The 24120-nt window shown below is 44.4% G+C and overlaps 1 protein-coding gene across 1 annotated transcript in view; it reads right to left on the bottom strand.

Moving 5' to 3' along the window:
- The window catches only part of CNBD1 (cyclic nucleotide binding domain containing 1), a gene marked incomplete at both ends in the record, with an annotated part of 216030 nt that overhangs the window by 77162 nt on the left and 114748 nt on the right, over positions 1 to 24120 (bottom strand). Inside the window, 2 exons of the mRNA XM_080646967.1 lie at positions 16775 to 16907; positions 18598 to 18735. Coding sequence (XP_080503093.1) covers positions 16775 to 16907; positions 18598 to 18735 — 271 coding nt within the window. The remainder of the gene's footprint in view (positions 1 to 16774; positions 16908 to 18597; positions 18736 to 24120) is intronic.

Raw genomic sequence — 24120 nt, 5'->3', positions numbered from 1 at the left:
CTGCGGCTCTGTTGACTAATGAGTTTGCCGACCATTGGATAGGGGCTTAATCACAAGGAACAACAACAGCCTGTAATTATTGGAATCGAGAGTCTAGGTCAGTGGTCGGCAAACTCATTAGTCAACAGAACAGCAAACCGCAGCTCTGCCTAGGCCACTGCCACCACCATGCAAGTATAAGTAGGATATAATGGAACAAATGCCTGGGTGGAATGGATTAAATATTCTGTACGCGCCCTGAAGAAAAGCGACTGTTACGCTTGCATGGCAGGAAGGCTAGAGGCTCAAGTGGTCCCATTCCCATTCGGATGGACCTCAGACAGTAACGGGATGAAATGTGTGTTTGCCTTGTACCAGAACCCCCGATTTGGGGTGCGGGGGAGGGGAGCTTGCCTTATTTCTAACACCTGGAAAGAGCGATGGGAAGAAGGCGCCAATGATGCCTTTTGTGAGCTTACTTTCCACGCAGGGAAATTTTCCAAACATGTTTTCCTCATGGATAGATTTAATTTGCTTTCATAATGTTGTTAAGAAAGATAGTGGTTAGAAAAAAGTTTGCATTTACTGAATATTTCTGTTTAAGAGTCCACTAAAGATACTTTAACCAATATTAAAAGGTACTTCTTCATTATTAAGAAATGTATATTCTTGACTTAGGTGGTAAACACACAATACAATATACTGATGTTGTGTTGTAGAATTGCATACATGAAACCTGTGTAATTTTATTAACCAATGTCACCCAATGCATTAAATTTTTAAAAAAGAAATGTATATTTATGTGCAGATAAATACATTTATGGCTAAGTAGAGACAAATCTTAAATAGAAATGCATATCAGAAGAATTGATCATTGGTTAATTATGTAATTTTAAATTCATGGTACATTAAAATAGGTCATTCTTGCAATTAATACTATATGTAAAATCTTCATGTATATTAAATAACTGTCACTTTGCATAAGAAGTAAAAAAACAAATGGGCATTTCTCTAATCTCACAAATTTGTGATTTGGTAAAAAGGTTATGCACAAATAAGTTATTGATAGAGGAAATCCAGAGAAAGACATGGAAGAAATTTTAGATTTCAACATGCCTCAGAAACTACTCCAAGTGAAGAACTTACCAAAACAATGCATTTATAGAATTATTTCACAGAAATGACAGTGTATGACTCTCCCCACAGTCGGGCAGATGAACAAGGGCCACAGGTGCTGTCGAGCCCCGCGTCCTCCCTCCTCCCACTCTCCCCACGCGCTCCCCCCGCTCCCAGTTTTCAAGCTGGACAAATACTGGGCTCAGACCATTCACAGAGGGAGGGTCCAGGCTGGACCTGGATGCCCAGCCCACTGCCAAGGAAGCCACACCCTTCCTTCACTGTCTCTGGTTCAGGTCTCCTTCTCAAGGAGACAGGCCTGACTTCCTACTTCACCCACAGTCCAGCGGCTCCCCAGCTCTTCACTCTGCCCCCTTCCTGGTTTTGTGACCACCTGACATCCTGTCTAACTTACTGACATACTTCTTGTGCTGAGTGTGCTATTCCCTTTCGCTCCATTGAGACAAGGACCTTCATCTTTTGTTCCCTCTGTATCTGCATAGTAACCACTCAATAAGTGTTTGTGAAATGAATGCAAGATCTCCACTTTAAATTTAAATTTCCCTCAACAGGTTAACTAAGTGCAAGAGGAAGCTCAGATATGGTGGCTTTGGGTTTTATGAAACTCTGGATAAAATATTTTACAATATCTGAAGTGATGAAAGGAAAAAAAAATTCCAAAACCAGGAATAAAATGTAAGTGCACAGTCACAGGTGAGAAAGGTCTGGAGCCAGCGGCAAAGTCAGTGGAGAGAATGGATGTGGCCCGTCTGCTCCGAAGGCCCCGAAGGGCAGTGGTCACAGGGGTGAGCTGGCACAGCCACTCACGGAGCCTGGAGACACCTTCAGCTCCTAGTCCTGGTGCTGCATGGCATGGGAAAATAGGAGAAAGTCTCTGAAAATTGCTAATCAGAGCTGCTAGTGTTGAGGCTAAAATCCACTGCACCTGGGAGGCACTGAGTTTCATTTTAAATTGAACTCTGTCTTTGCAACTCTACAGGCTTGGGGGAAAGGAAACACATTCTTTCTAGATGAATTAACATTCATCCTAGGCTTCAAAGATCCTACACACATCTGAAGAGACTACAAGCTCCCAATAGACTCTCCACAATGAACCCCATTATCCGAGGTTTTGGTGGGCACTCAAGATTTTTGTTCTGCAGGAAAAAGTAGTATTGAGCAAATTTGGGTCAGGTGGCTGATCCAGAGAACTTCCTTCTGGGTTTGATCAGCAAAGAATTTCAGTGACAATACCTGTGATTGACTAGCTATCAAATCACACAGGAATTGTATGATTACCGTCTTCCAAAAATATTTCTGATTCCCTGCTAAAGCCCCCCTTTTGATTCCTGGCAATGTGATGAATATTGATACATACATACATAGAAGGATGGTGAGTTAAATAGATATGTAGGTGTGTATATTTCATTTCAATGAAATATTGTAAGTTAGGACAAGTAAGTAATTGTGTGTAGCCTGACATGTAGAATTGGAATTCAATTTTCAGTTGAAACGGCAAAATGACCTTATCTCACAGGGTTCTTGGGAGCACCATAGAGATCAAGCAACTTAACCTGCAAGAGACACTGCTTTATAAGTAGCACTAGGTGAACAGATGAAAATTATTTTCATCTTTGTGCAGAAAAAGAAGAGTTTCTAAGTTTTCACCTGATCATATATTTTAATCATAGATTCTAGCTAATCATGGTAATTATCCATTTAATGATATGCTGATTAATTGGTTACTTCATTTCTGGCCCTACCTAACCATCTGCATTAATTTCAGTTCAATTAGTTAGCAGCATTTTTTTTTCAGAGAGGAATAATCACATACTAAATGGACTGGCCCAAAGAAGTACTTGGATTTATCATTTGTACCTAATATATATGATAATTAAATTCATTCATTATTTGAAATAATTATTTTCCTCCTTAATGTCACAATAATTAATTTTGATTCAAAAGATATTCTACTTGGTATATTTTAACATAATTGGGACCAGTGTAGGTAAATATTTGCATAAAGAGATGTATTACATGCCTTCAGAACATTGGTTATTTACACTCAAATTAGTGCAATAATTTTATATGATGTTTATACAAAATTGCACTTCAGTATAACAATGACTAATGACCCAGCCTTCAATTTTGTGCAAAATTTTCTGACAAAATATTGTGAAAATTGTTGATTTTACTATTTTAGCAGTTTTCAGAACAACTTTTAAAAGAGATGACAAATTCCATTTCCATTTTTAAATATGGAATATCAATGTTTTTTATTAGATTTTGTGAACTCTTTCATATTAATCCTCTTTTACAATATTATTTGTGTTGATTATTCTGAAACTTAGTTTTCTTCTTAATCTCATTACTTTTACATATTGAAATTCAAAATAAATTGTATACCCATATTTTTCTCCTATTGTCATTTTTATTTTTACCTTAATAACTAATCCACTTAAAGTAATGTTTGCCACATGTCAGCTTGAATATCTAACTTAACCTGTTCTCTCAGGTGTGTAGATTATTTCTTAACACTTTTTATTAAATCATATCAACAGTGATAGCAGCTATGAAGAAGAACTAAGCTGACATTTTGAAACTGAAGAATAAAACCTGCTAGAGGGACTTAACAGGCCTTGACCAGACCAGAGAAAGAATAATCAAACTTGAAGGCAGGATTTTTGTACTTACTGAGGCACAGGAGCTAAAAGAAAAATAATGAAGAAAAATGAAGAGAGCCTGAAGGATTTATGGGACACTATCAAATGGATCCACAGACACATTGTCGGAGTCCCAGAAGGAGATGAAAAGGAGAAAGGGGCAGATACCCTATTTGAAGGAATCATGGCTAAAAACATCAAATCTGAGAAAAATGGACATACAAATTCAAGAAGCTCAATTCACCCCAACTACGATACATCCAAAATGACAAACACAGGCACATCATAATGAAACCTTCAACTGTTCAAATTCTCTTTAATTTGGAAAGCAGCGAGAAAAAGTGGCTCATCACATATAAGGTAGTGATGCGACAAAATTTATCTGCTATACAACATCGTGCTTATGATAATAATACAGTCCATTTAACAACGGCCAAGCACATGTCAAGTTTTGTGTTCTTGACCACAATAAAAAACAAATTGGTGTTAAAATTTAATGTCTGAGTTCCTAATATTTTTTCATTCTCCATTGAAACACATCCAATGTAATACACACACACACACACATGCACACACACATGCAATTTTCTATGAATAAAAATTCCTTCAACTGTTTGAGATATTGCTCATAAACCATTGACCTAAAAGAGATGGCATATAATATTTATCTTTTAACAAACTAATTTTTCTGGGTCTAAAGTCCAGAATTATAACTACACAAGGTATGTTTACACAGACAACTGAAAATAGTCTCAAATATTTTCAGTCAAATTTTTAGAGGTGTTGGATATATTTTTTATTCTAAGCATGAAGACTCAAAGCCATTGCCCTTTCTATCTAAAAAGGCAACTCTAGAAACAGAAGTAACCAGTTAAATTATTTAATTTAATTAAGTGACTACCATGCACAAAACATACTATGTTCTTTAAGAAGTCTGAAACACAGTTGGCTTGACAAGGCAAATAATGAAAAGTAAAATAAGTAAAAGTTAAATGTTATCAGATTCCAAATCAATTTTTTCTGTTAGAGCTAAAAGAACATCTACACAGTATCATGTATCGCAAAAAGCAGGCAGAGACTCAGTATTTTTGTTCATATGGTATGAAAACTGCACTTGACTTTGGAATGTGTTTCTATTCTAAGGAGCTTTTGGGCTAGAGAGCATACATGTAGGGTGGGGCAAAAGTAGGTTTACAGTCATTTGTATAGAAAATAATACAATAATTAATAAGTAATAATACAAGAATAAACTGTTCCATGTAATCACAACTGTAAACCTATTTTTTCCAACCCCTGTATTTTAAAAATTTTATTCAGAACATTTTTAAAAGATTTTTAAATTAATTTTTTGAGAGAGAGTAAGGGAGAGGGAGAGGGAGAGGGAGAGGGAGAGGGAGAGGGAGAGGGAGAGGGAGAGGGAGAGGGAGAGGGAGAGGGAGAGGGAGAGAGAAACATCCATGTGAGAGCAAAACATTGACCAGCTGCCTCGTGCAGGCCCCTACCAGGGATCCAGCCCTCAGCCCAGGCATGTGCCCTGACTGGGAATGGAACTGGCAACCTTTCGGGGAATGGGATGACACCCAACCAAGTGAGCCACACCAGCCAAAACTTACTCAGGTCATTTTTAAAAATTTAACTTTACTGGTGAGAGTATTACAGATGTCCCCTTTCCCCCTATTGCCCCCTCCACACCGCACCCCCCACCCAGGCCTTTACCACACTATTGTCTGTGTCCATGGGTTATGCATTTTTGCATATTAGTTCTTTGGTTAATCTCTCCCCATCCACCCACGCCTTCCCTCTGAGAATCACGTTTAAATGGTGCAATTACTCAAAAAGGAAAGAGAAAACACAGTTTGCTGACAGGACATGGAAATAAGGTAGGCAGGCTCCTACACAGTATCTCTATCACCTGTTTGAGCATAACATAAACATCTATAACTTACACAGAAGCTCCTTTTCCTGATTGGCTAATCCAGTCTCCATTCTTTTCAAACTCTTCAATTTTCACTGTTAATTTCTCTCTCACAGAGCCATGTTATCTTGCAATCAATCAATATTTATTAATTAAAATGGAAAGCATTAAGAAAAGGCAAAATTGTGTTACCTTTCTGTAGCTCAATGTATTTGTTATGTATCTATTGGGAGAAAGTGCATTCTCCCTGCGGCTAAGAAATCCTGGAAATGGTTTCGTTCCTACATCCTTCCTGGCCTAGTAGGGCTTGTCCAACAACGTGGAGCTGTTCTGTGCGCCCCTCGGGGGTCCTCACAGGAGCGCCTGCAGTGATGTGTGTGCACACCCTTAGGGCCCCAGCCCCGAGGTCCCGTTCTGCAGGAGTGTCAGTCGCAGTGTTCCCTGTGGTTCTGTTACTGCCACAGGCAAGACTTTGCAGGAGGCAGCAGCTGAGTTTCTCTCTCGTGGATGTTTCTATCTCTCTCTCCCTCTCGCTTCCTCTCTTTAAAATCAATAAGAACATATTTTAAAAAGAGTAATATGAAATATCTCTATAGTATACTAAATTGCTAAGCTTTTTCTTATTTTGTTTGTCTTTCAAGTAATCTGCCTATCAAATAAAATATTTGATTTATATTATGTTCCCTCAGTATTTTCAAAATATTTTCTAAGTTTTTGGCTTGTTTAATTTTTTACAATATAGTATCAACATAACCCACTTTTTTAAAAAAAACTTACTGTTGTTTTTCTTAAGTTCACATTGCACTAATAAAATCAGCGTAAATAGGCATCTTTCATAGTGTGTGCCTATCCAAGAATGAGTTATACCTTAAATATTGTTTCAGTTTATGTAAGTCAGCTGAGTCATATAACATCTTTATATTTTTTATTAAGTGTATTTCTAGATATTTAATATTTTGGTTGTTGTTATATATGTAATCTCTTCTTCCTTTAAATATTATTAAACTAGAGGCCCAGTGCATGAAGATTCATGCACTGGAGGGGGGTTCCCTCAGCCTGGCCTGCCTCCTCTCACAGTCCGGGAGCCCTCAGGGGAGGGAGGCGACCCGGAGGTCAGGGGAAGGTGACACCCCCATCACACTTCTGCTGCTGCCACTCCCGGCAGTGCAAGCTTCAGCCACCCCTGGTTACCTGAGCCTCGGGCGGCCCTGGGTGGCTGGGCAGCCACCATTTGATGCTTGCCTGCGCCTTGGGCATTGGCTGGGGAGCTGCCATCCGAGGCTTGCCTGCACCTTGGGCCGGCCCGGAGCGGCTGGGGGGCTGAGCGGCTGGGGGGCTGAGCGGCTGGGGGGCTGAGGGGACTGTGCCTGCTGCCCTGGTGAGGTTGAGGGGACTGGGTGTCGCCATCTTGTGGCTGTTGGCTCTGCCATATTTGAGGGTGTGATGATCAATTAGCATATTCCCTCCTTATTGGCTGTGGGCACCGCCATCTTTGTGAGGGTGTGATGGTCAATTAGCATATTTCCTCTTTATTAGATAGGATAGCTGTTATAAATTTTAAATATCTACCTTGTCACATCACCTCACTTAATTCTATGATTCCTGATAATTTTCTCATTGACTCCACAAATATTCAACTACCTAATGAAATAATGAGTAGAGAAGATGATTTCATCGTCCCCTTTTACAAGTTCATGCTTATTATTTTTTTACTTAAGAATGTTAGTAAGCTTATCTTTTTAATGATAACTATCCTGATATTTCCTGCCAGGAAATCACTAACTTCGTTTTGATATATAGGTGCTTTTATCATGTTATGCAAGTTTTCATCTGATCTTATTTTATTGGGAATGTGTGTCAGAACTTCCTCCAATGCTTAAAGATGAGGTTATGTTTCCTCTCCCTGAATCTATATTTTAGTGAAATATACTAATAGATGTTTAAAGCCATGCTGAGCTAGTTCTCATTGAATGCCTAGAATGAACTGGCTTTGCTTTGGTGAATTTTCTGTGAAGTGCTGCTACATTATGTTTTCCAATATAATTTATATTGTTATTCCCACTTAGGTGCTTAAATAGTCTTTTTTATATTACCGTTGTCCTTTTAGCTTCCATGTTATAGCAAATCGGAAAGGAAGCATTGGCATCATCAGCTCCTTGAAAATGCAATCAGGCTAACTAACGCGGGCACATGCAGATCCCTGCCAGGTCCTCTCATCAGGGCGCTCAGCAGGGTCTCCTCAGCCTTCCAGCAGAGGCTGTGTGCTCAGTTTTCTAAGGCAAACAAGGCAGAACAACACTTTACTCTAGAAAATGCAAGACACAGAGCGCGGTCACGACCACTTTGGTCCTGGCAGACCATTATTCCAGTCAGTTCTGTCACTGAGACATCTCCTCTGCTGTCATTGTATAAGAAAAGTGACTAGAATGTTAAACTTGTTGAATACATGTAGCTATGAATTCTCTCAAGGTGGTGAGTGTGGCAGGGGAAGGAGGGCGGAGGTGGAAAAGGGCATAGAAGGATAAATGATGATGGGGGAAAAAGTAGGCATATCTCTCAAAAATGTACACTGGAGTGTTTTTTAAATAAAAAGAATAGACTTTTAACATTTATACAACTAACCTATCTTTTTTATATCTTTCTATTTTTTAACACAAATTTTTAAAAAGCTGCATATAACCTATTTAACCTAGTGAAAGAACGTAAGAACAAAATATATGCTATCACATCTGCAACAACCAAAACATCACTGTCCCCTCAAAGCCACCAGGTCACAGGGACCCTGAAGGGTGAGGTCGTTTTTCTGTGGTTCACACAACAGGAAACACTATTGCCAGTTCCTTTGTGACTGAAAGCCTTGTCCAAGTGATGGATGTCATATTCCCTCTCTTTAAAACTGTGTCTTCAATATTGGACCAATAGCATGAATCAACAAGGGGCCGACGTACTTCTTGAGAATAAAATTGTTCTGTGCCACTTTGTTAAGCAGTGTCACCCCAATAAATTAAATAAACAAGTTTTTTAATTGTTCTGTGTAAAATGCCTAAATAATTACTATCACATTATTTAGGCACAAGTTGTTTACTCTTGGATAGCAACCTACATTTGATTTATAGTTTGCATTCTGTGGCAAATTTTACCTCCAGATAAGTTCCAGCAATATTTTCTAAAATAACCTTTGTCATATTAGCATGGTCTGCACGAAAAGAAGCAAACCTCTCAAGCTCAGGCCTGTTGGAAACAGAATCTAGGTTCACGGAGTTCCCATAGGAAGCCCTGCCAACCTTTCTGGGGGAAGAATTGACTTAATGTTAAAATAAACATCAGGAAACACCACTATCCTCCCAAACATGCTCAAAAGTTAAATAAGAAGAATAATTCAAAACTTAAAAGCTGCTATTTGAGAAATTTAAGCCTAAATCCATGAACGCCCACATTTTTCTCAGAGCTGTAACAATCTCCTAAAAGCTCCTGACGTTTAGGAATTTAAGGAACTAGAAGGAAATGCAGGTCTTGGCCATGGCTGCCTTCTGCTGCCCCAACATTTGTCTTGTTTCCACAAAGGGCTTCTATGGCGTATTACTCTCTGCAACTTCCAAGGCTTCTAAAATGCAAGATTCAACAAAAACATGCAGATAACACTATTTGATTAAAGTTTGAAAATCAATATATAGACTTAAGAGTAATAACTTACTCATGTGGCTGTCATTTGCATGTAGAAAGGAAAAAATTATAATAATAATTTCATTGTCAGAGGCAGATTTTCCCAGGCCAGCTCCTGTTTTTCTTCCTTTTGTAGGTAAGCCAATGTCCACACGAGGTCACAGGAGATTGGCTCCTTAACTGGTATTTTGGGAAACTTCAAATAAACATTTGTTTGGGATCCAAAGCGTGTACACCAATGCCACTGACATTAATTCAGTAATGCCAACATTTACAGAGATGAACTAGCTATGTGGCTGCCGTTCTAAGACAACACCACAGGCTGCAGGCGAACTCTCACCTGGTCATGAGAAACAGTCAAAACAAAGCTCTGCACCTGGAGCAAGATGCCCCTGGGGAAAGGCATTACTGCAGAGTGCTGGCTACTGCTCTCAGGGGAAAGTACAAGACGGTGGCTGCTTTTAAAACATGGGGGATGTTCCAGTCTACTCAGCCCAGGAAATAATAGGCACCGATTATATGTGCATACAGATCTACAGAGAGGTATAGAGATCTGTATGTATATATAATACATATATAATATATACATACTAGAGGCCTGGTGCACGAAATTCGTGCGGAGGCGTGTCCCTCAGCCCAGCCTGCACCCTCTCCAATCTGGGACCCCTCGAGGGATGTCCGACTGCCCGTTTAGGCCCGATCCCACTGGGATCGGGCCTAAACGGGCAGTCGGACATCCCTCTCACAATTCAGGACTGCTGGCTCCCAACTGCTTGCCTTCCTGATTGCCCCTAACCGCTTCTGCCTGCCAGCCTGATCACCCCCTAACCACTTCCCTGCCAGCCTGATTGATGCCTAACTGCTCCCCTGCCAGCCTGTTTTCCCCTAACTACCCTCCCCTGCAGTCCTGGTCACCACTAACTGCCCTCCCCTGCAGGCTTGGTCCCCCTCCAACTGCTCTCCCCTGCAGGCCCAGTCACCCCCAACTTTCCTCCTCTGCCGACCTGATCACCCCTAACTGCCCTCCCCTGCAAGCTTGATTGCCCCCAACTGCCCTCCCTTGCAGACCTGGTCCCTTCCAACAGCCCTCCCCTGCTGGCCGTCTTGTGGTGGCCACCTTGTGTCCACATGGGGGCAGGATCTTTGATCGCATGGGGGCAGCCATCTTGTGTGTTGGAGTGATGGTCAATCTGCATATTACTCTTTTATTAGATAGGATAGAGGCCTGGTGCATGGGTGGGGGCCAGGTGGTTTGCTCTGAAGGGTGTCCTGGATCAGGGTGGGGGTTCCCTTGGGGCATGGGGTGGCCTGGGCGAGGGGCCCGTGGTGGTTTGCAGGCTGGCCACGCACCCGGCGACCCAAGAGGAGGCCCTGGTATCTGGGATTTATTTATCTTCTACAATTGAAACTTTGTAGCCTTAAGTGGAGGCCAAGGCAGGCCAGGGCTTCAGAAGCTTGGCTTCCTCCATCGCCAGGGGCAACCCAAGCCTCCTGCTCTCTCCAGCTCCGTGGCTGCCACCATTTTTGTTGGGATTTATTTATCTTCTATAATTGAAACTTTGTAGCCTGGAGTGCAGGCCTGGGCCAGCCAAGGTGTGCAGAAAGCTTGGCTTCCTCCATCTCCAGGGAAACTCAAGTCTTCCTCCTGCTCTCTCCGTGGCTGCAGCCATCTTGGTTGGGTTAATTTACATACTTGCTCCTGATTAGCTGGTGGGTGTGGCTTGTGGGTGTCACAGAGTGATGGTTAATTTGCATATTAGTCTTTTATTAGATAGGATTATATATGCATGGGCATGGGCATGGGCACAGGCACGGGCACGGGCACAGCCACAGGCACAGGCACAGACACAGCCACAGGCATAGGCACAGACATGGACACAGGCACAGGCACAGGCACAGGCACGGGCACAGGCATGGACACAGGCACAGGCATGGGCATAGAGATACAGATAGACATACAAAGAGTTGAGATAGACATATAGACCTCTTTGCTTTGTTAAAACTATGGAAGCTTACAAAACCCTCCTTATAAAAATTTTGAGCAAGATTCATCTTGTACATATTCCAGAAAATGCATGCAGGGGATTGCATTTCAGGTGGTCATCTGAAGGCAGTTGACTAAGCAGTATCAATAAATATAAAAACACTCTGCCATATGTGCCTCAGGAAAGTCTCTATTTTCAAGAGCAACTCTGATGAAAGATACCTCTTTCGGTTCCAGGAAGTGACAGTCCGATGGGAACACAGTGGGTGCAGAAGAGAAATGACCTGGGGTCATGAAGACAGAGCTCATAGGAGTCAGAGCTATCTGGCCCCGGGGAGGCAGTGGATCTGACCTGCCCAGTGCTGCATGGAATGCCCCCCCACCACCGACGGGCAAGAGGGCTGTTGAGTCAGCACCTCCCATGAGTGTGGGCCCCTCCCCTGGCCGTCCCGTGGTTCAGGGAGACGCGCCTCCCCCAGGCGGGCTCTGCCCCAGCTCCCGCTGACAGTGGCATGTCCACACCAGAGCTCATGCCCACGGTGCCCACGCGACGCCCCCCCGGCCAGGGAGCCAGCCCCCACCTCCCCGGACGTCAAGGAGAGACTCTTTCGCAGGGACTGTTGGCTGTGACAGAAATGAGACGAAACCAACACCAAGCAAAGCAGAACCAAGGCCTGCCGCAAATAACCTGCTTGAGTGAGCTCGGAGCTGACCAGCCTTCCTGAGAGGTAACACTCCCGGGACAGCACTGCGCAGGAGGCCAGCGACCTCCACAGACCCCGCCCCAACCTTGCACAGTGTCCCCCACTGTTCACACACTTGGCCGAGCGGTACATTGTTACAACTGATGAACCTTCATTGAAGCATCATAGACCGAGCCCACAGTGTCCAGAGGCCTCCCTCTCGGGGTGGACGCCCTGTGGGTGGAGTGCCTGTGTAATAATATGGAACCACCATTATAGCATCACAGAGCTGACTGACTGCCCTAAAACTCCTGTGCTCCACACACCCATTCCTCTCTCCCCCCTAACCCATGGCAACCACCGGCCTTTCTATTATTTTGCCGCGGTTTTGCCATTTCCAGAATGTCATATCGTAGGAATCACACAGTGTGAAGCCTTCCAGGCTGGTTTCTTCCACTTAATAATATGTACTTAAGGCCTCTCGTGTCCTCTAACGGTTGGTAGCACATTTTCTCCTGGTGCTGAGTAATAGGCCATTGTTTGGGTATGCCACGGTTCACACGTGCACTCACCTAGGGAAAGACACCTTGTTGACTCCAGGCTGTAGCGTTAGAGGGGAGGCTGCAATAAACATTTGTGTGAGGCTTTTGTGTGGACACAAGTGTTCAGGTCCTTTGCTAAGCATCATGGAGTGTGATTGCTGATAGTATAAGAATGCACTTAGAAGCTCTGCACAGCAAAAGACACCATCAACAAAATGGAAAGGAAGCCACTGTATGGAAAACATATCTGCCAATGATACATCTGATAAGGGGTTAATTTCCAAAACATACAAGGAATTCATACAACTCAACAAAAGGAAGACAAACAATCCAATTGAAAAATGTGTAAATATAACTTCTCCAAAGTAGACATACAGATGGCCAAGGGACATATGAAAAAATGCTCAAAGTCACTGACCAGGTGAGTGGATTAAAAAGCTGTGGTACATTTACACCATGGAACACTATGCCACTGTAAAAAAGAGGTTCTCTTATCCGTTGGGACAGCATGGAGGGACCTGGAGAGCATTATGCTAAGCGAAATAAGCCAGTCAGAGAAAGACAAGTATCACATGATCTCACTCATATGTGGAATGTAATGAACAAAATAAACTGACGAACAAAATAGATCCAGGGACATAGAAGCATGGAACAGAGTGCAGAACCTCAGAGGGAAGGCAGGGGTTGGGGGGGCGGGTGGGGAGAGATTAACTGGGGAATTTATATGCATATATGCACAGCTCACAGACACAGACAGAAGTGTGTGAAGGCCTGGGAGGGCTGGGTGTGGGGTGCAGGGGATTAGTGGGGGCGGGGGGAGGGGAGAGGCACATCTGTAATACCTTCAATACCTTCAACAATAAAGATAATTTTTATAAAAAAGAATGTACTTAATTTTATAAGAAACCACCAAACTGTCTTCCAAAGTGGCTGCACCACTTCGCATCCATTAGCACCTGAGAGTGTCTGCTGCTCCCCATCCTCCCGCACTTTCCGTCAGTGTTCTGGATTTTTCCACTTGAGTGGGTGTGCAGCAGTGGGCGCTCTGCACAGTGTCTAGTGGTGGGGGTGCTGTGCACAACTGGGGCAGCGTAGGTGGGAGATCTGTGTTTTCTGTCACTTTTGTCATGAACCTAAAACTGCTCTAAATAGCAAAATCATTAACGAACTAATATGTTACATTAGAAAATATTCACTTAATGCAAAGAGACCAGAAAAGAAGGAATAAAAGATCAAAGACAGCTGTTCTGGGATGCTCAGCGGTATGCTGACGGGCTGGGCTCTGATGCCTGCAGAGTTCGCTGATCTGAAAGACCATGTCAGACGTTCCAACTCCCATTAGGTAGACCTTCAAAGCGCATGTTCTGTGGCTGGAAGTTTCCACTTTTGATTTGGGAAGACTGTATTTTTACTGTTATTATATTGGTAGATTTTATCTTTCGGAACTAAATTACAGTTTTTTGTATGTCCAGTAACTGTGTGTGTGGAACAGGGAGAGCATGCCGACAGAAGCAGGATAACAATAAAATGTACCCCAGTGGCTCGGAGGCAAGCCATCGACCCTTTTCTCTCAGACACATCATTCACCGGAAACAGGTGCGCGGCAGGCGCCACGCTAGCCAGATGCCTGGGAAACAGCACCTGGCAAGACCGTTGCTGGGGTGACACAGCCAGACTGGCCTAAGTCACAGGCAGCTCTGGGGTGTCCCCGAGGTCCGGGTGCCAGGCATCTGACCCAAAGTAAGAAGACTCAGGCAGCAGGGACACAGCCAGAATAGCTCCCCTCCTTTCAGTTTACTCAAGATTCACCCTCAAGCCCACCAGCCTTTAGAGTAATTAACTTAATCTCTCCGACACTCCATCCAACACACATCCCTCAGTGAGATGAAAACACACTTAATTATGCTTTGGAAATCTCACCACTGCTAATTTAAGCCTAGATAATGACTGTGATTTGAGCTACATTCTCTACATTTCTGACAAAAATTCACAGTAATCTTGAATAAAGTCCAGATCTGTTATATCTAATGCTTCTCTTTGATGCATCAAGTCTGTCTGGACCAGAAAACCAGGTTATGCGGACAGGACGCATTCCTGGGCCCTGAGCATGTGTGTAGGAGTCTCCGTATTGCCGAGCCAGGGCGCAGAGGCGCCAGGGGAGCGGGATTCCTCCCTCCCGGGGAGGAGTGGTTTTAAAGGAGACACCTGTCAGCAGCGCGCACTGACCTTTGGTAAATGACGCTCCTTTCGGCTTATCCAGTGTCATCACAGCCTGCCCAGGGCAAGGGACCATGATTTTTGGAGACATTTTCCGAAAAGATCTGGAGGCAGCATCGCCTGAGTCCGTATGTCAAGTCAGCGCCTCCCTAACCCTCTGATGCGAAGTTTAAATCCTTCAGGTGGACGTTTCAGACTGAGACACATTCATCTTTTGTAATAAAATACAGTAAAAGCACATAACTCTTCCCCTTTGCCACGCTGGGTATTCCTTAGGCTCACATAATTAAAGTATCTTCTTGCTGTGGTTTCTTTCCTCCTTTTTAATCCTCTCAAAACTATTACTGTCCTGACACATTGGCAAGGCTTGAGATACTACTTTTTATACAAAATGGTCCGAAACCTGAGGCGTGGACCAAGGCTTAAAATGCCTGGTACTCATTGGGGAAACCAAAATAAATTGAAAACATCCACATTAAAAAAAACAAAAACAAAAAAAACAGCAACAAAAAACAACGGTTTCTGTCCAATAAACCTGCTGAATTCCCAAATGCGCAAACCCCAGCGTCTCACCCGCGGTCGCCACTCACCTTCCGGGTACTTTTGCCCAAAAAAAAAAACAAAAATAAAATGTCTTTTTTAACTCGTCAGGGAAAATGTTTTATGAGCAAATGCAACCTAACCAATACTCCATTGTTACACGCAAAAGAAAAGGCAGTGCGTGGCTAACCGCGGGCTGGACACTGTGTTTCAAAAACCGGTGCAGGAGACTCAGAGGCCAGAACCAATTGGGAGCACGCTGCGGGGGGCGGGGGCGTCCTCAGCCCTCAGCCCGCCCCACGGCTCCGGAGCTCCGCTGGGAGGCCCCGCCGCCCAGGACACTGGCTTCTTGCTAACCAAGGGCATGTCCGCCTGCGCCAGCCTCTTGGGCACAGGGCCTCCCAGGCAAGCAGCCAGGCCAGCCCGCACCGCCCCTGCCCCCCCCCCCCCCCCGCCCCAGGCAGGCTCAGTGACAGCAGCGGGTCGGGGCTGACAACTCCTTCTCAGGCTCTTGAGACCTTCATCTCCAGCTCATGCAGTCCGTCCTCCCCGCACAGCCCTGGCTGGGCTGAGGCCCTGGGGTGCAGGAGCCGCCCCTTGTCCCGAGCCACCCCGCCCCACCTCACCCCGGGCCCTCCCCGCTGGTGGCTGCCTCCGGGGCTCTGGCCGCCCAGGCGCTTCCTCTGTGGGTCTTAGTCAGATAACAGATGCATAGACCTGGGGCTCCCATGGCAACCGCCTCTCAGTTTGGGGGTCTGGGGCGTCCCAGGGTGAGGTGCCCGCTGACTGGTGTGTGGGAACCTGAGCTCCCCGGGTCCTAGCGCAGAGAGGATCGCTCCTCACAGGTCTCCTGTTTGCAGGGCACGGACCCACTCGTGGAGGTCTCATTTCCAGGACTAACCCCCACAGGCCCCCTGCAGCACCCACTGGGGATGAGGGTCCCCTCTGGCTTCTGCGGGACAGCACCGCGGTTCCTGGTCCTTGGTTGTGGGCTCTCCCGGAGGGAAGGCCCACACAGGACGATGCCACTGCACTCTATGCCGGCACGACAGGGAGTATGTCCACGCCCTGCAGGTGGACGGCAGGTGGTGCCCCGCTCCGCCTCACCCCTTCCCCAGGACTGAGCTCTGCTGGGAGCCGGAGTCCTCCACAGCACAGGCCCACTTGCTGCTTGGGGAGGTGACTTATTGGGGAGAATGGACCTGCCCCCCCCCCCACTCTGTCCCTTTCTCCCCTCCAGGCTGGGCCTCGGGCTGGGGTGGGGGGAGGTGAGGTGTGGGGACAGCCTCAGTCTTCAGGAGGATTTTCAATGTAAAACAGGCAACAATATAAATGTCCGGTTCAAAGGTAACAGTAAATAGATTCGGCAAACATGTAAATAGCATATGAAACATTAAAACTGAAAAGTTACAAATTCCAATAGTGTAAGATTATGTGTAAAAAAAAAAGTTGCAAAATTGCATTAAACTCACCATGACCCCGAGGAAACTTCTTCCACTTAACAAGCAGCACCAGCTCCTGGATGGACAGGGTGGGCCACTCCTCATAGTAAGGGCACCCACGGATTAGTTTCATTATTTGTTTATTTTCAAGCTTTGTTTTGTCCTGGAAAAAAGTTATCATCAAATTTTCTCTGTTAGGTAATTTAAAAAGAAGAAAAAAATAGATAAATGTCAGTGAAAGAAAAATAAAGGTTACACAATATGATTTTACATAAAATGCACTTGAATTTTATCGGAGCACCATTCTATGACCACATAACCATAGCTACAAGTCTGCTATTAGAGTTTGATTTTCCCACCTTTCATAATAGTTTATGAATGTTTTAGTATTTTTAAAAAACTGTCATAGTCAAGACTAAACTCAAAAGCTGTATTGATCATCTATCTATCTATATAAAAGCCTAAGTGACTGTTCAACCATTCAATGGCAGCTATGACACTCACCGACCACCAGGGGGCAGATGCTCAATGTACAGGCATGGAAACATGGAACAGACGGATGAATGTCAGAGAAGGGGACGGGGGGGTGGGGGAGGGCAGGAAGAGATTCACCAAAGATCTTATACGCATACTAGAGGACCAGTGCACAGATTCATGCACCGGTGGGGTCCCTGGGCCTGGCCTTCGGGGATTGACTGAAACCAGCTTTCTGACATCCTATGAGGTGTCCCAGATTGTGAGGGGGCACAGGCCAGTGCGGGGGACCCCATCAATGCTTGAATCTGTGCACCGGGCCTCTAGTATCCAATAAGTAACACTGGTATTTTGAAAAGAAAAACAAAACATACAAAAAGAGTTTTGAAAGCCAGCCGCTCTGAAACCAGGATGGAAGGAGGCTGCATTGTGAGAACATCATTGGCTCCACCCCCACCAACATCGTGGTATTGGAAGAGACCCCGACTAGCAGAGACCTGGATCAAGCACATGGGCTCTCCCCGGGCTCCCAGCCTGGGAGCACCCAGCCTGGGTTCAGCCCTGGGGCAGGACCACCGGGTGGGGCAGGTCTCTGACACATTTCCTCGCCCTCCAGTGAGGGGCTAGGAGAGGGGCACACTGGGTCTGACTAAAAGAGACATTATCAAACAGAGTAAGGCGTTATCTTGATGCCTCGGAATTCGGGGTGGAGCTCAGCTGTGCGGCTTGCCTGCGGCTGGGTTACTCTGGGGAAGCCGGTCACCCTGAGGCGCTTCCCCAGGGCAGGCAGCACACTCGGCCTGCTGCTGACACCCCAAAACACACATTTGTTGGATGAAAAAATAAATTTTAAATTCATGAAAAACAAAAAGCCATAAAAATATACATAAAGCATGGGGGGGGGGTGGGCTCACAGCCCCGGGCGGGCTCACGGGCTGGGCCCTGGCATGTGCAGGGAAGGCTGCCAGCTGGATTCCCCTCAGCACACAGCCGGGGCTCTGGGCTTGACCCCCACAGGAGGCAGCCAATCCGTGCTTCACTCTCACATCCATGTCTCTCTCTCTCTCCCATCCACCCTCTCTCACTAAAATCCAATTTTAAAAATGTAGGTTTACAGTTGTTTGTATGGAAAATAATAAACTGTGTTTCACACACTCACAACTGTAGGCCTACTTTGGCCCCACCCTGTATACCCACAAAGACCTTTTTTTCTACTTCAATTTCCCATCACTATTGGAGATTTAAGTGATGGTCATTTTCTGTTGTCCAGGTCAAATCAAATTAAAGATAAGAGAGATATGAGCATCTGTCCAGAGAGGCAAAATGTTCTTGCATCTGCAGCCATGTTGTGTGGCTGTGTGGATTAGACTGAGTCATACCGATTTTAACTTTGCATAATTGGCTGCGGAGATCTTAAGAAGTTCACAGTCTTCTTCTGTTACCACGGAGTACACCGCTGGGTCCGACTGAACCTGAGCTGTGACTTCCAGGGTCCCAAAGGTGCTCCATGGTCTAAGCTGTAAGAAACCACAGGCAACAGAAAGTCCACATCACTGGCAGCATGAGCAGAGCAGCCAGACGCCTAGGGGGTGGCGGGAGGGGGATGCATGGGGAGATGCAGGGGGGAGATGCGGGGAGCACACGTTCAGGAGGGAAGGGGTCGGAGCAGCCCAAGTGGGTGTCAGGCTTCTGCCCACTGTCACTCCCCAAAGCGAGAAAAATGTCCCCTGTTTTAAGTACATGAAGGAGACAACTTGGGAAATTACTGTGTTTTTGCTAAACATTAAGTCTTTGAGACACAGCCATAGTAATGTAATCCATTCATTTTTCATTGCCGTGTGACTATACTCAAGTTATGTATTCATTCTTTTGTTGCTGAACGTTAGTGTTGTTAGCAGTAGTTGGCTACAAAATGATGACATGGACATTAGCACACGTGTCTCCTCATTTCATACGTGACTATTTCTCTGAGACACATGCCTAGGGGAGCACTTGCTGGGCTACAGACGTGTCCGCAGCTCCGGATCTGATAGACGTTTTCCGAGCGCGAGTTCTAACTCATCCCCCTTCCCAGAGCATCAATGCAGGCAGTGGCGCTTCTGCGCAGCTTCTCCAACACTGCGTACTGCCTAGCCTTCCTATTTCCCCCTGGATGGTAAGTGCTATGATTGATTGCACCTCTGGTTATTTATTTCCATTTATTTTTAAATGTAACGTTGCCTTCTGCATGTTTCCGGGATTGCTAGTGGTGGAGCGCCTGCCTTTGCCTTTGCCAACTCCTCTACGCAGAGTATCTCTTCTGTAAAGGGCTGTTTCTGGGGTCAGTGTATTTCCTGTTACACCTGCAGATCGTCATGGGTTCGAGGCAGTGATCCCCGGCCACCTGTGACGTTAAAGTATCTTCACCCGTTATGTGCCTGTCTTTTCATTACTTGGGGTACCATGCCATGAGCAAAAGGGCCTGGATTTTAAACAAATATCCTTGCAGTTTACTTCTAAAGGAACCTCGTTTTACAAGCTTTTGCTTTCATGACATCGTGAAGAAATTCTGCCACACATTCTAAAATTTTTGAGTACATTCTTTTTACAATTAAACTTCTGATCCCAATTTGATGTTTCTGTGCGACGTGAAGTAAGCAGGCAGTTTTAAATGTTCTGTTCACGTAACAACCGCTTGCCTTGGCCCCTGTGAGCGCACCACCCCACCACCTCCCCGTGTGGTGCACAGCGCTGTTCCCACCCAGAGGGCTGGCACCGGCCAGCTCACTTTGGACCCTCTGGCTGCCATAGGTTCACCATGAGCCTCTCTTTGGCCATCACAACTTAAAAATGAAGTCTTGCTATCTGGCAGGACCAGCACCTCTTCCCCAAGTGTTTTTCAGGAGTACCGGGCCTATGCTTGGTCTTTTGCTCTTTAGTCCAATTTTCAGAATCACCTTGTCAAGTTCCACAAGGAAACTGGATGTTTTCATTGCAATCGCATGAGACCACACATTACGCAGGCAGACGTGTCGTCTTAGAGTGTTGGACGTTCCTGTCCATGAACATAGTGCAACTGTATGTGAGCCTTTCCTAAGATCTTTAATGAAATGTAAAATGCTATGCAAAACGTATTGTAACATTTTTATTACTTTTAAGTAATTGATACTTTGTGTAGCTATGTAAATAGTATCTCTTTATTAAGGATATTTCTAACTGATTATGACCTATACTTCTGTGAATTCTTGATCATCAAATTAACAATGTAATTCTGAAAGTGTCTTATTGCTTTTAGTAATTTCCTTAGTGGTTTCCATTGAGAAAGGAGCTGGCAAACGTTTTTTATAACAGACTAGAAAGCCAATATTCACACTTTTCAAGCCATATGGTCTCTGTCACAACCACTCAACTCTTCTATTTAGAGTAAAAGCAGTTAAAACGTATATAACCAATGGGGGTGGTTGTGTCCTAATAAAACTTTATTCATAGCAATGGGCTGTCATCCAACTTCAGATCTAGAACTTTATTCATATTATCAAGTTCCCATATTCTCCATTATTTATGTCTTAATTTCAAAACATATAATCATATCAGAATATGTATGAAAATGATCTCTAATATTTAACATACAATAGTAATATTTTATATAATATATCATATGGTATCATAAAAGAATATTACTAAAATATGTTTTTGTGTAATTTGAATTTTGAAAATTAGAGTATCCATCTTTTAAAATGATATATTCCCTCCTGTAATAGCCTGCTGTTCTTTGTACATGTTTTACATCTAATTTTCTTTAGCCTTGGAAATTAGGTTTGGAGGCTTGTATATTTATATGTCAAATATAAGTAAACTGTATTATGTAAAATCTATTAAGCGCTTTAAGGAGGAAAGAATAAAGTTTGGGAACTTTGCTGGTGTTGGTCACATGTACTGAGCCTGCTGTGAAAGCCTTTGGTTAATCACTGCTAATGATAGAAGGAAAGGACTCCATCGCAACTCACTCTTGTCAGGTGAGATATTACAGTATGTGAGCACAAAGCAAATCCTCTGGGAAAACAGTTACACCCCTGAGCTTATCTGAGAACGTGTGTGTGTGTGTGTGTGTGTGTGTGTGTGTGTGTGTGTGTGTAGTTACATGTTGGTTGAGGAAAGTCTTAGTCACCTCTTTCAGGAATTGTCACCATCTAGAACCCATTCAGTGAAGGCTTACTAAACCCTTCAATAAACATTTTCTTACTGATTTTGAATAATAGTCAGTGCTATATTTTTTCCCATTTGATTTATGCAGATAGATTTGTGAAGATGGGTAAAAGTTGTTTCTTTAAAAATTCTTTGGACAAAATAGCCACAAAAGTTAATTTCCAATATTATCACACACACACACACACACACACACACACACACACTCACACACTCACATGTGGCTTTCACACACGGCCAGCTCAGAAAAGAGAACTGTGGTCATCACAGCTGTCAAGGACACTATGTGCATGTGGACAGTCCCCGACATGCAGTGGTTAGACCTATGGTTTTCAACTTTGCGGAGATGCAAACGCATTTACACATTCGGTGGGAACTGCGCTTTGAATCTTGATCTTCCCCAGGATAGCGCCACATGGATGATCCATGTCATGCGCTGGGCAGCACCAACAAGATGACTGTCCAACTGGAGGCTAACGCAGGTGCCCCGAGCACATTTAAGTAGGTGAGGCTACGCGGTGACGTTCAGAAGGCCGGGTGCATTGAACCCATTTTCAACTCATGATGGCTTTATAGGGACATAACCCCATCGTAACTCAAGAAGTATCTGTGTAGACATTATTTGTCATTGAAGAAAGACATCAGGGTTGAGCTCATTAACACCACCATGGTTCCGATCACACGTTTCAGGTGATAGCATACAATGAACACATGTAAAAGCGGCCCACTTAAACCAAGGAAGTTTATTCCCCAGTCTCAACACGGGGCCTGGTTCGCCGACTTCTTGTTCCCACAATGGCTGTGTTAGTCCTCCTCATCAGAGCATTAAAGCAAAGCTGGCAACTGTGTTTCCAGCCATGCCCACCGCATCATCATCTCTCCAAAGCCAAGACAAGTTTTTATTTCAGTAACAAACACATAGGTAAGTGTCCAAAATGTCAGTGGAACCAAAATGACCTTAAGGAAAGTGCCAAAATATAGGCATTTATCTTAAAGTATTGTAAAATTGTAGATGCTGAAAGGGTATATTTTATGATGGCCTATCTCAGCTGGGAGACCCACACTGAAAGTTATTGTCCTGCCTTTGACCAGGGCATATGTTAAGGAGATTCTTAAAAGCAGGGGAAGAAAATAAAAGAATAAAATCTGCAACTGGAAGTAATGCTGTCAAAGAGGGAGTCGGAGGCTCAGTCAGAATGTCCAGCCATTCTGCCTCTAGGTTCTTTTTACCGTTTAATCTCTAAAGATAAAAGCCTAAGCGACTGTCACAACCCAAACAACCAAACGGACGACCGAACAGGCTGCGTGGGGCAACCAGGACAGCAGGGGGGTTAGTGAGGGATGACCAAACGACTGAGCAGCAGGCTGCGTGGGGTGACCAGGCCGGCGGGGGGGGGGGGGCAGTTGGGGGTGATCAGGCAGGCAGGCAGGTGAGCAGTTAGGAGCCAGTGGTCCTGGATTGTGAGAGGGATGCCTGACTGCTGGTTTAGGCCCGATTCCACAGGGATCGGGCCTAAACCAGCAGTCGGACATACCCCAAGGGGTCTCAGATTAGAGAGGGTGCAGGCTGGGCTGAGGAGACCCCCCATGAACGAATTTTGTGCACCGGGCCTCTAGTAATCTAATAAAAACACAATGTTCAGCCATCCTGGACACTGTGCTTAATGAAGAATTTATTAGGGACAAAGCATAATTCTTGAACTATGCCTAAGTGATATTTTGCCATCAAGATAGAGAAAAACACAGCTTCCGGCCTGTGGCACTGTTCCTGTGCCCTTTTCCCCATGGCAGTAACCGACTGGGGGACACAGCAGTCACGGAGGAAAGGTGGGCCGGACTCACGCCTAGCCCATAACCAAAAGAATGTGCTTGGTCTTTCTAGTATCACTACACTCAGATACATCTCAAATAATTGGTGGTTTAATTTCAACTGTTTCCAAAGGGAAAATCTGATAGTGTAAGAAAGCACTATTGCAAAGAACGTGGGGTGAATTGAAATGTCAAAGTACACTTGAATAAAACATTGGTGCTGTTTGTTGCTTGAACAAGTGGGAAGAATCAAATAACTCTCAAGGAAGACAAGGCAGTGGCTGGAGGAGCTTCCAGCAAAACAGACAACCAACCTCAAAGAAGTCCTTGCTCTGATGTGTTTTCACGAGATGTCAAGAATCTCAAAAGAGCACTTGAAAGATTTATGCTGCTGGTGGAGAAAAAACGTGCTTCATTGGACCAAGTAAAAATCATTTTTTGTTGTTTTTTCTAAATTACTGATCTTTAGACAATAGAATGTTGGTACTCAAAACTCTTGGCGTAAAGAGCACAAGAATGGATGGATTTTTGAGAGGACCTGAGCCCTCATGGAGCCCTGCAGTGCGGACACTGTAGTGGTCTCAGAAGGAGGCAGAGAACCCACACAGCCACAGCTGGTCATGAAAGAGCAACCAGGATGCTGAGATTCAAAATGCTCAAGTATGTGGTTGTTCAAGTAATTGTTTTCCTCACATGGACAAGAGTATAGTTCTCTTAATTTAAAATTATGTGTTTATAGTTGTTGATCTTATTCTAATACAAAATATGCTTTATAGCCACATTAATCTTGCAACATCAGTCTCTTTTGTCTTATTCTACTTAACCTATGTAATAAAAGCCCAGCAACCATTACAGCCGAATGACCAGAACGACCAGTTGCTCTGACTCGCACTGACCACCAGGGGCAG

This window comes from Plecotus auritus (genome assembly GCF_963455305.1).
Source record: "Plecotus auritus genome assembly, chromosome: 11".
In the NCBI taxonomy this organism is placed as follows: Eukaryota; Metazoa; Chordata; class Mammalia; order Chiroptera; family Vespertilionidae; genus Plecotus; species Plecotus auritus.
This window is presented reverse-complemented; position numbering and strand designations above follow the sequence as displayed.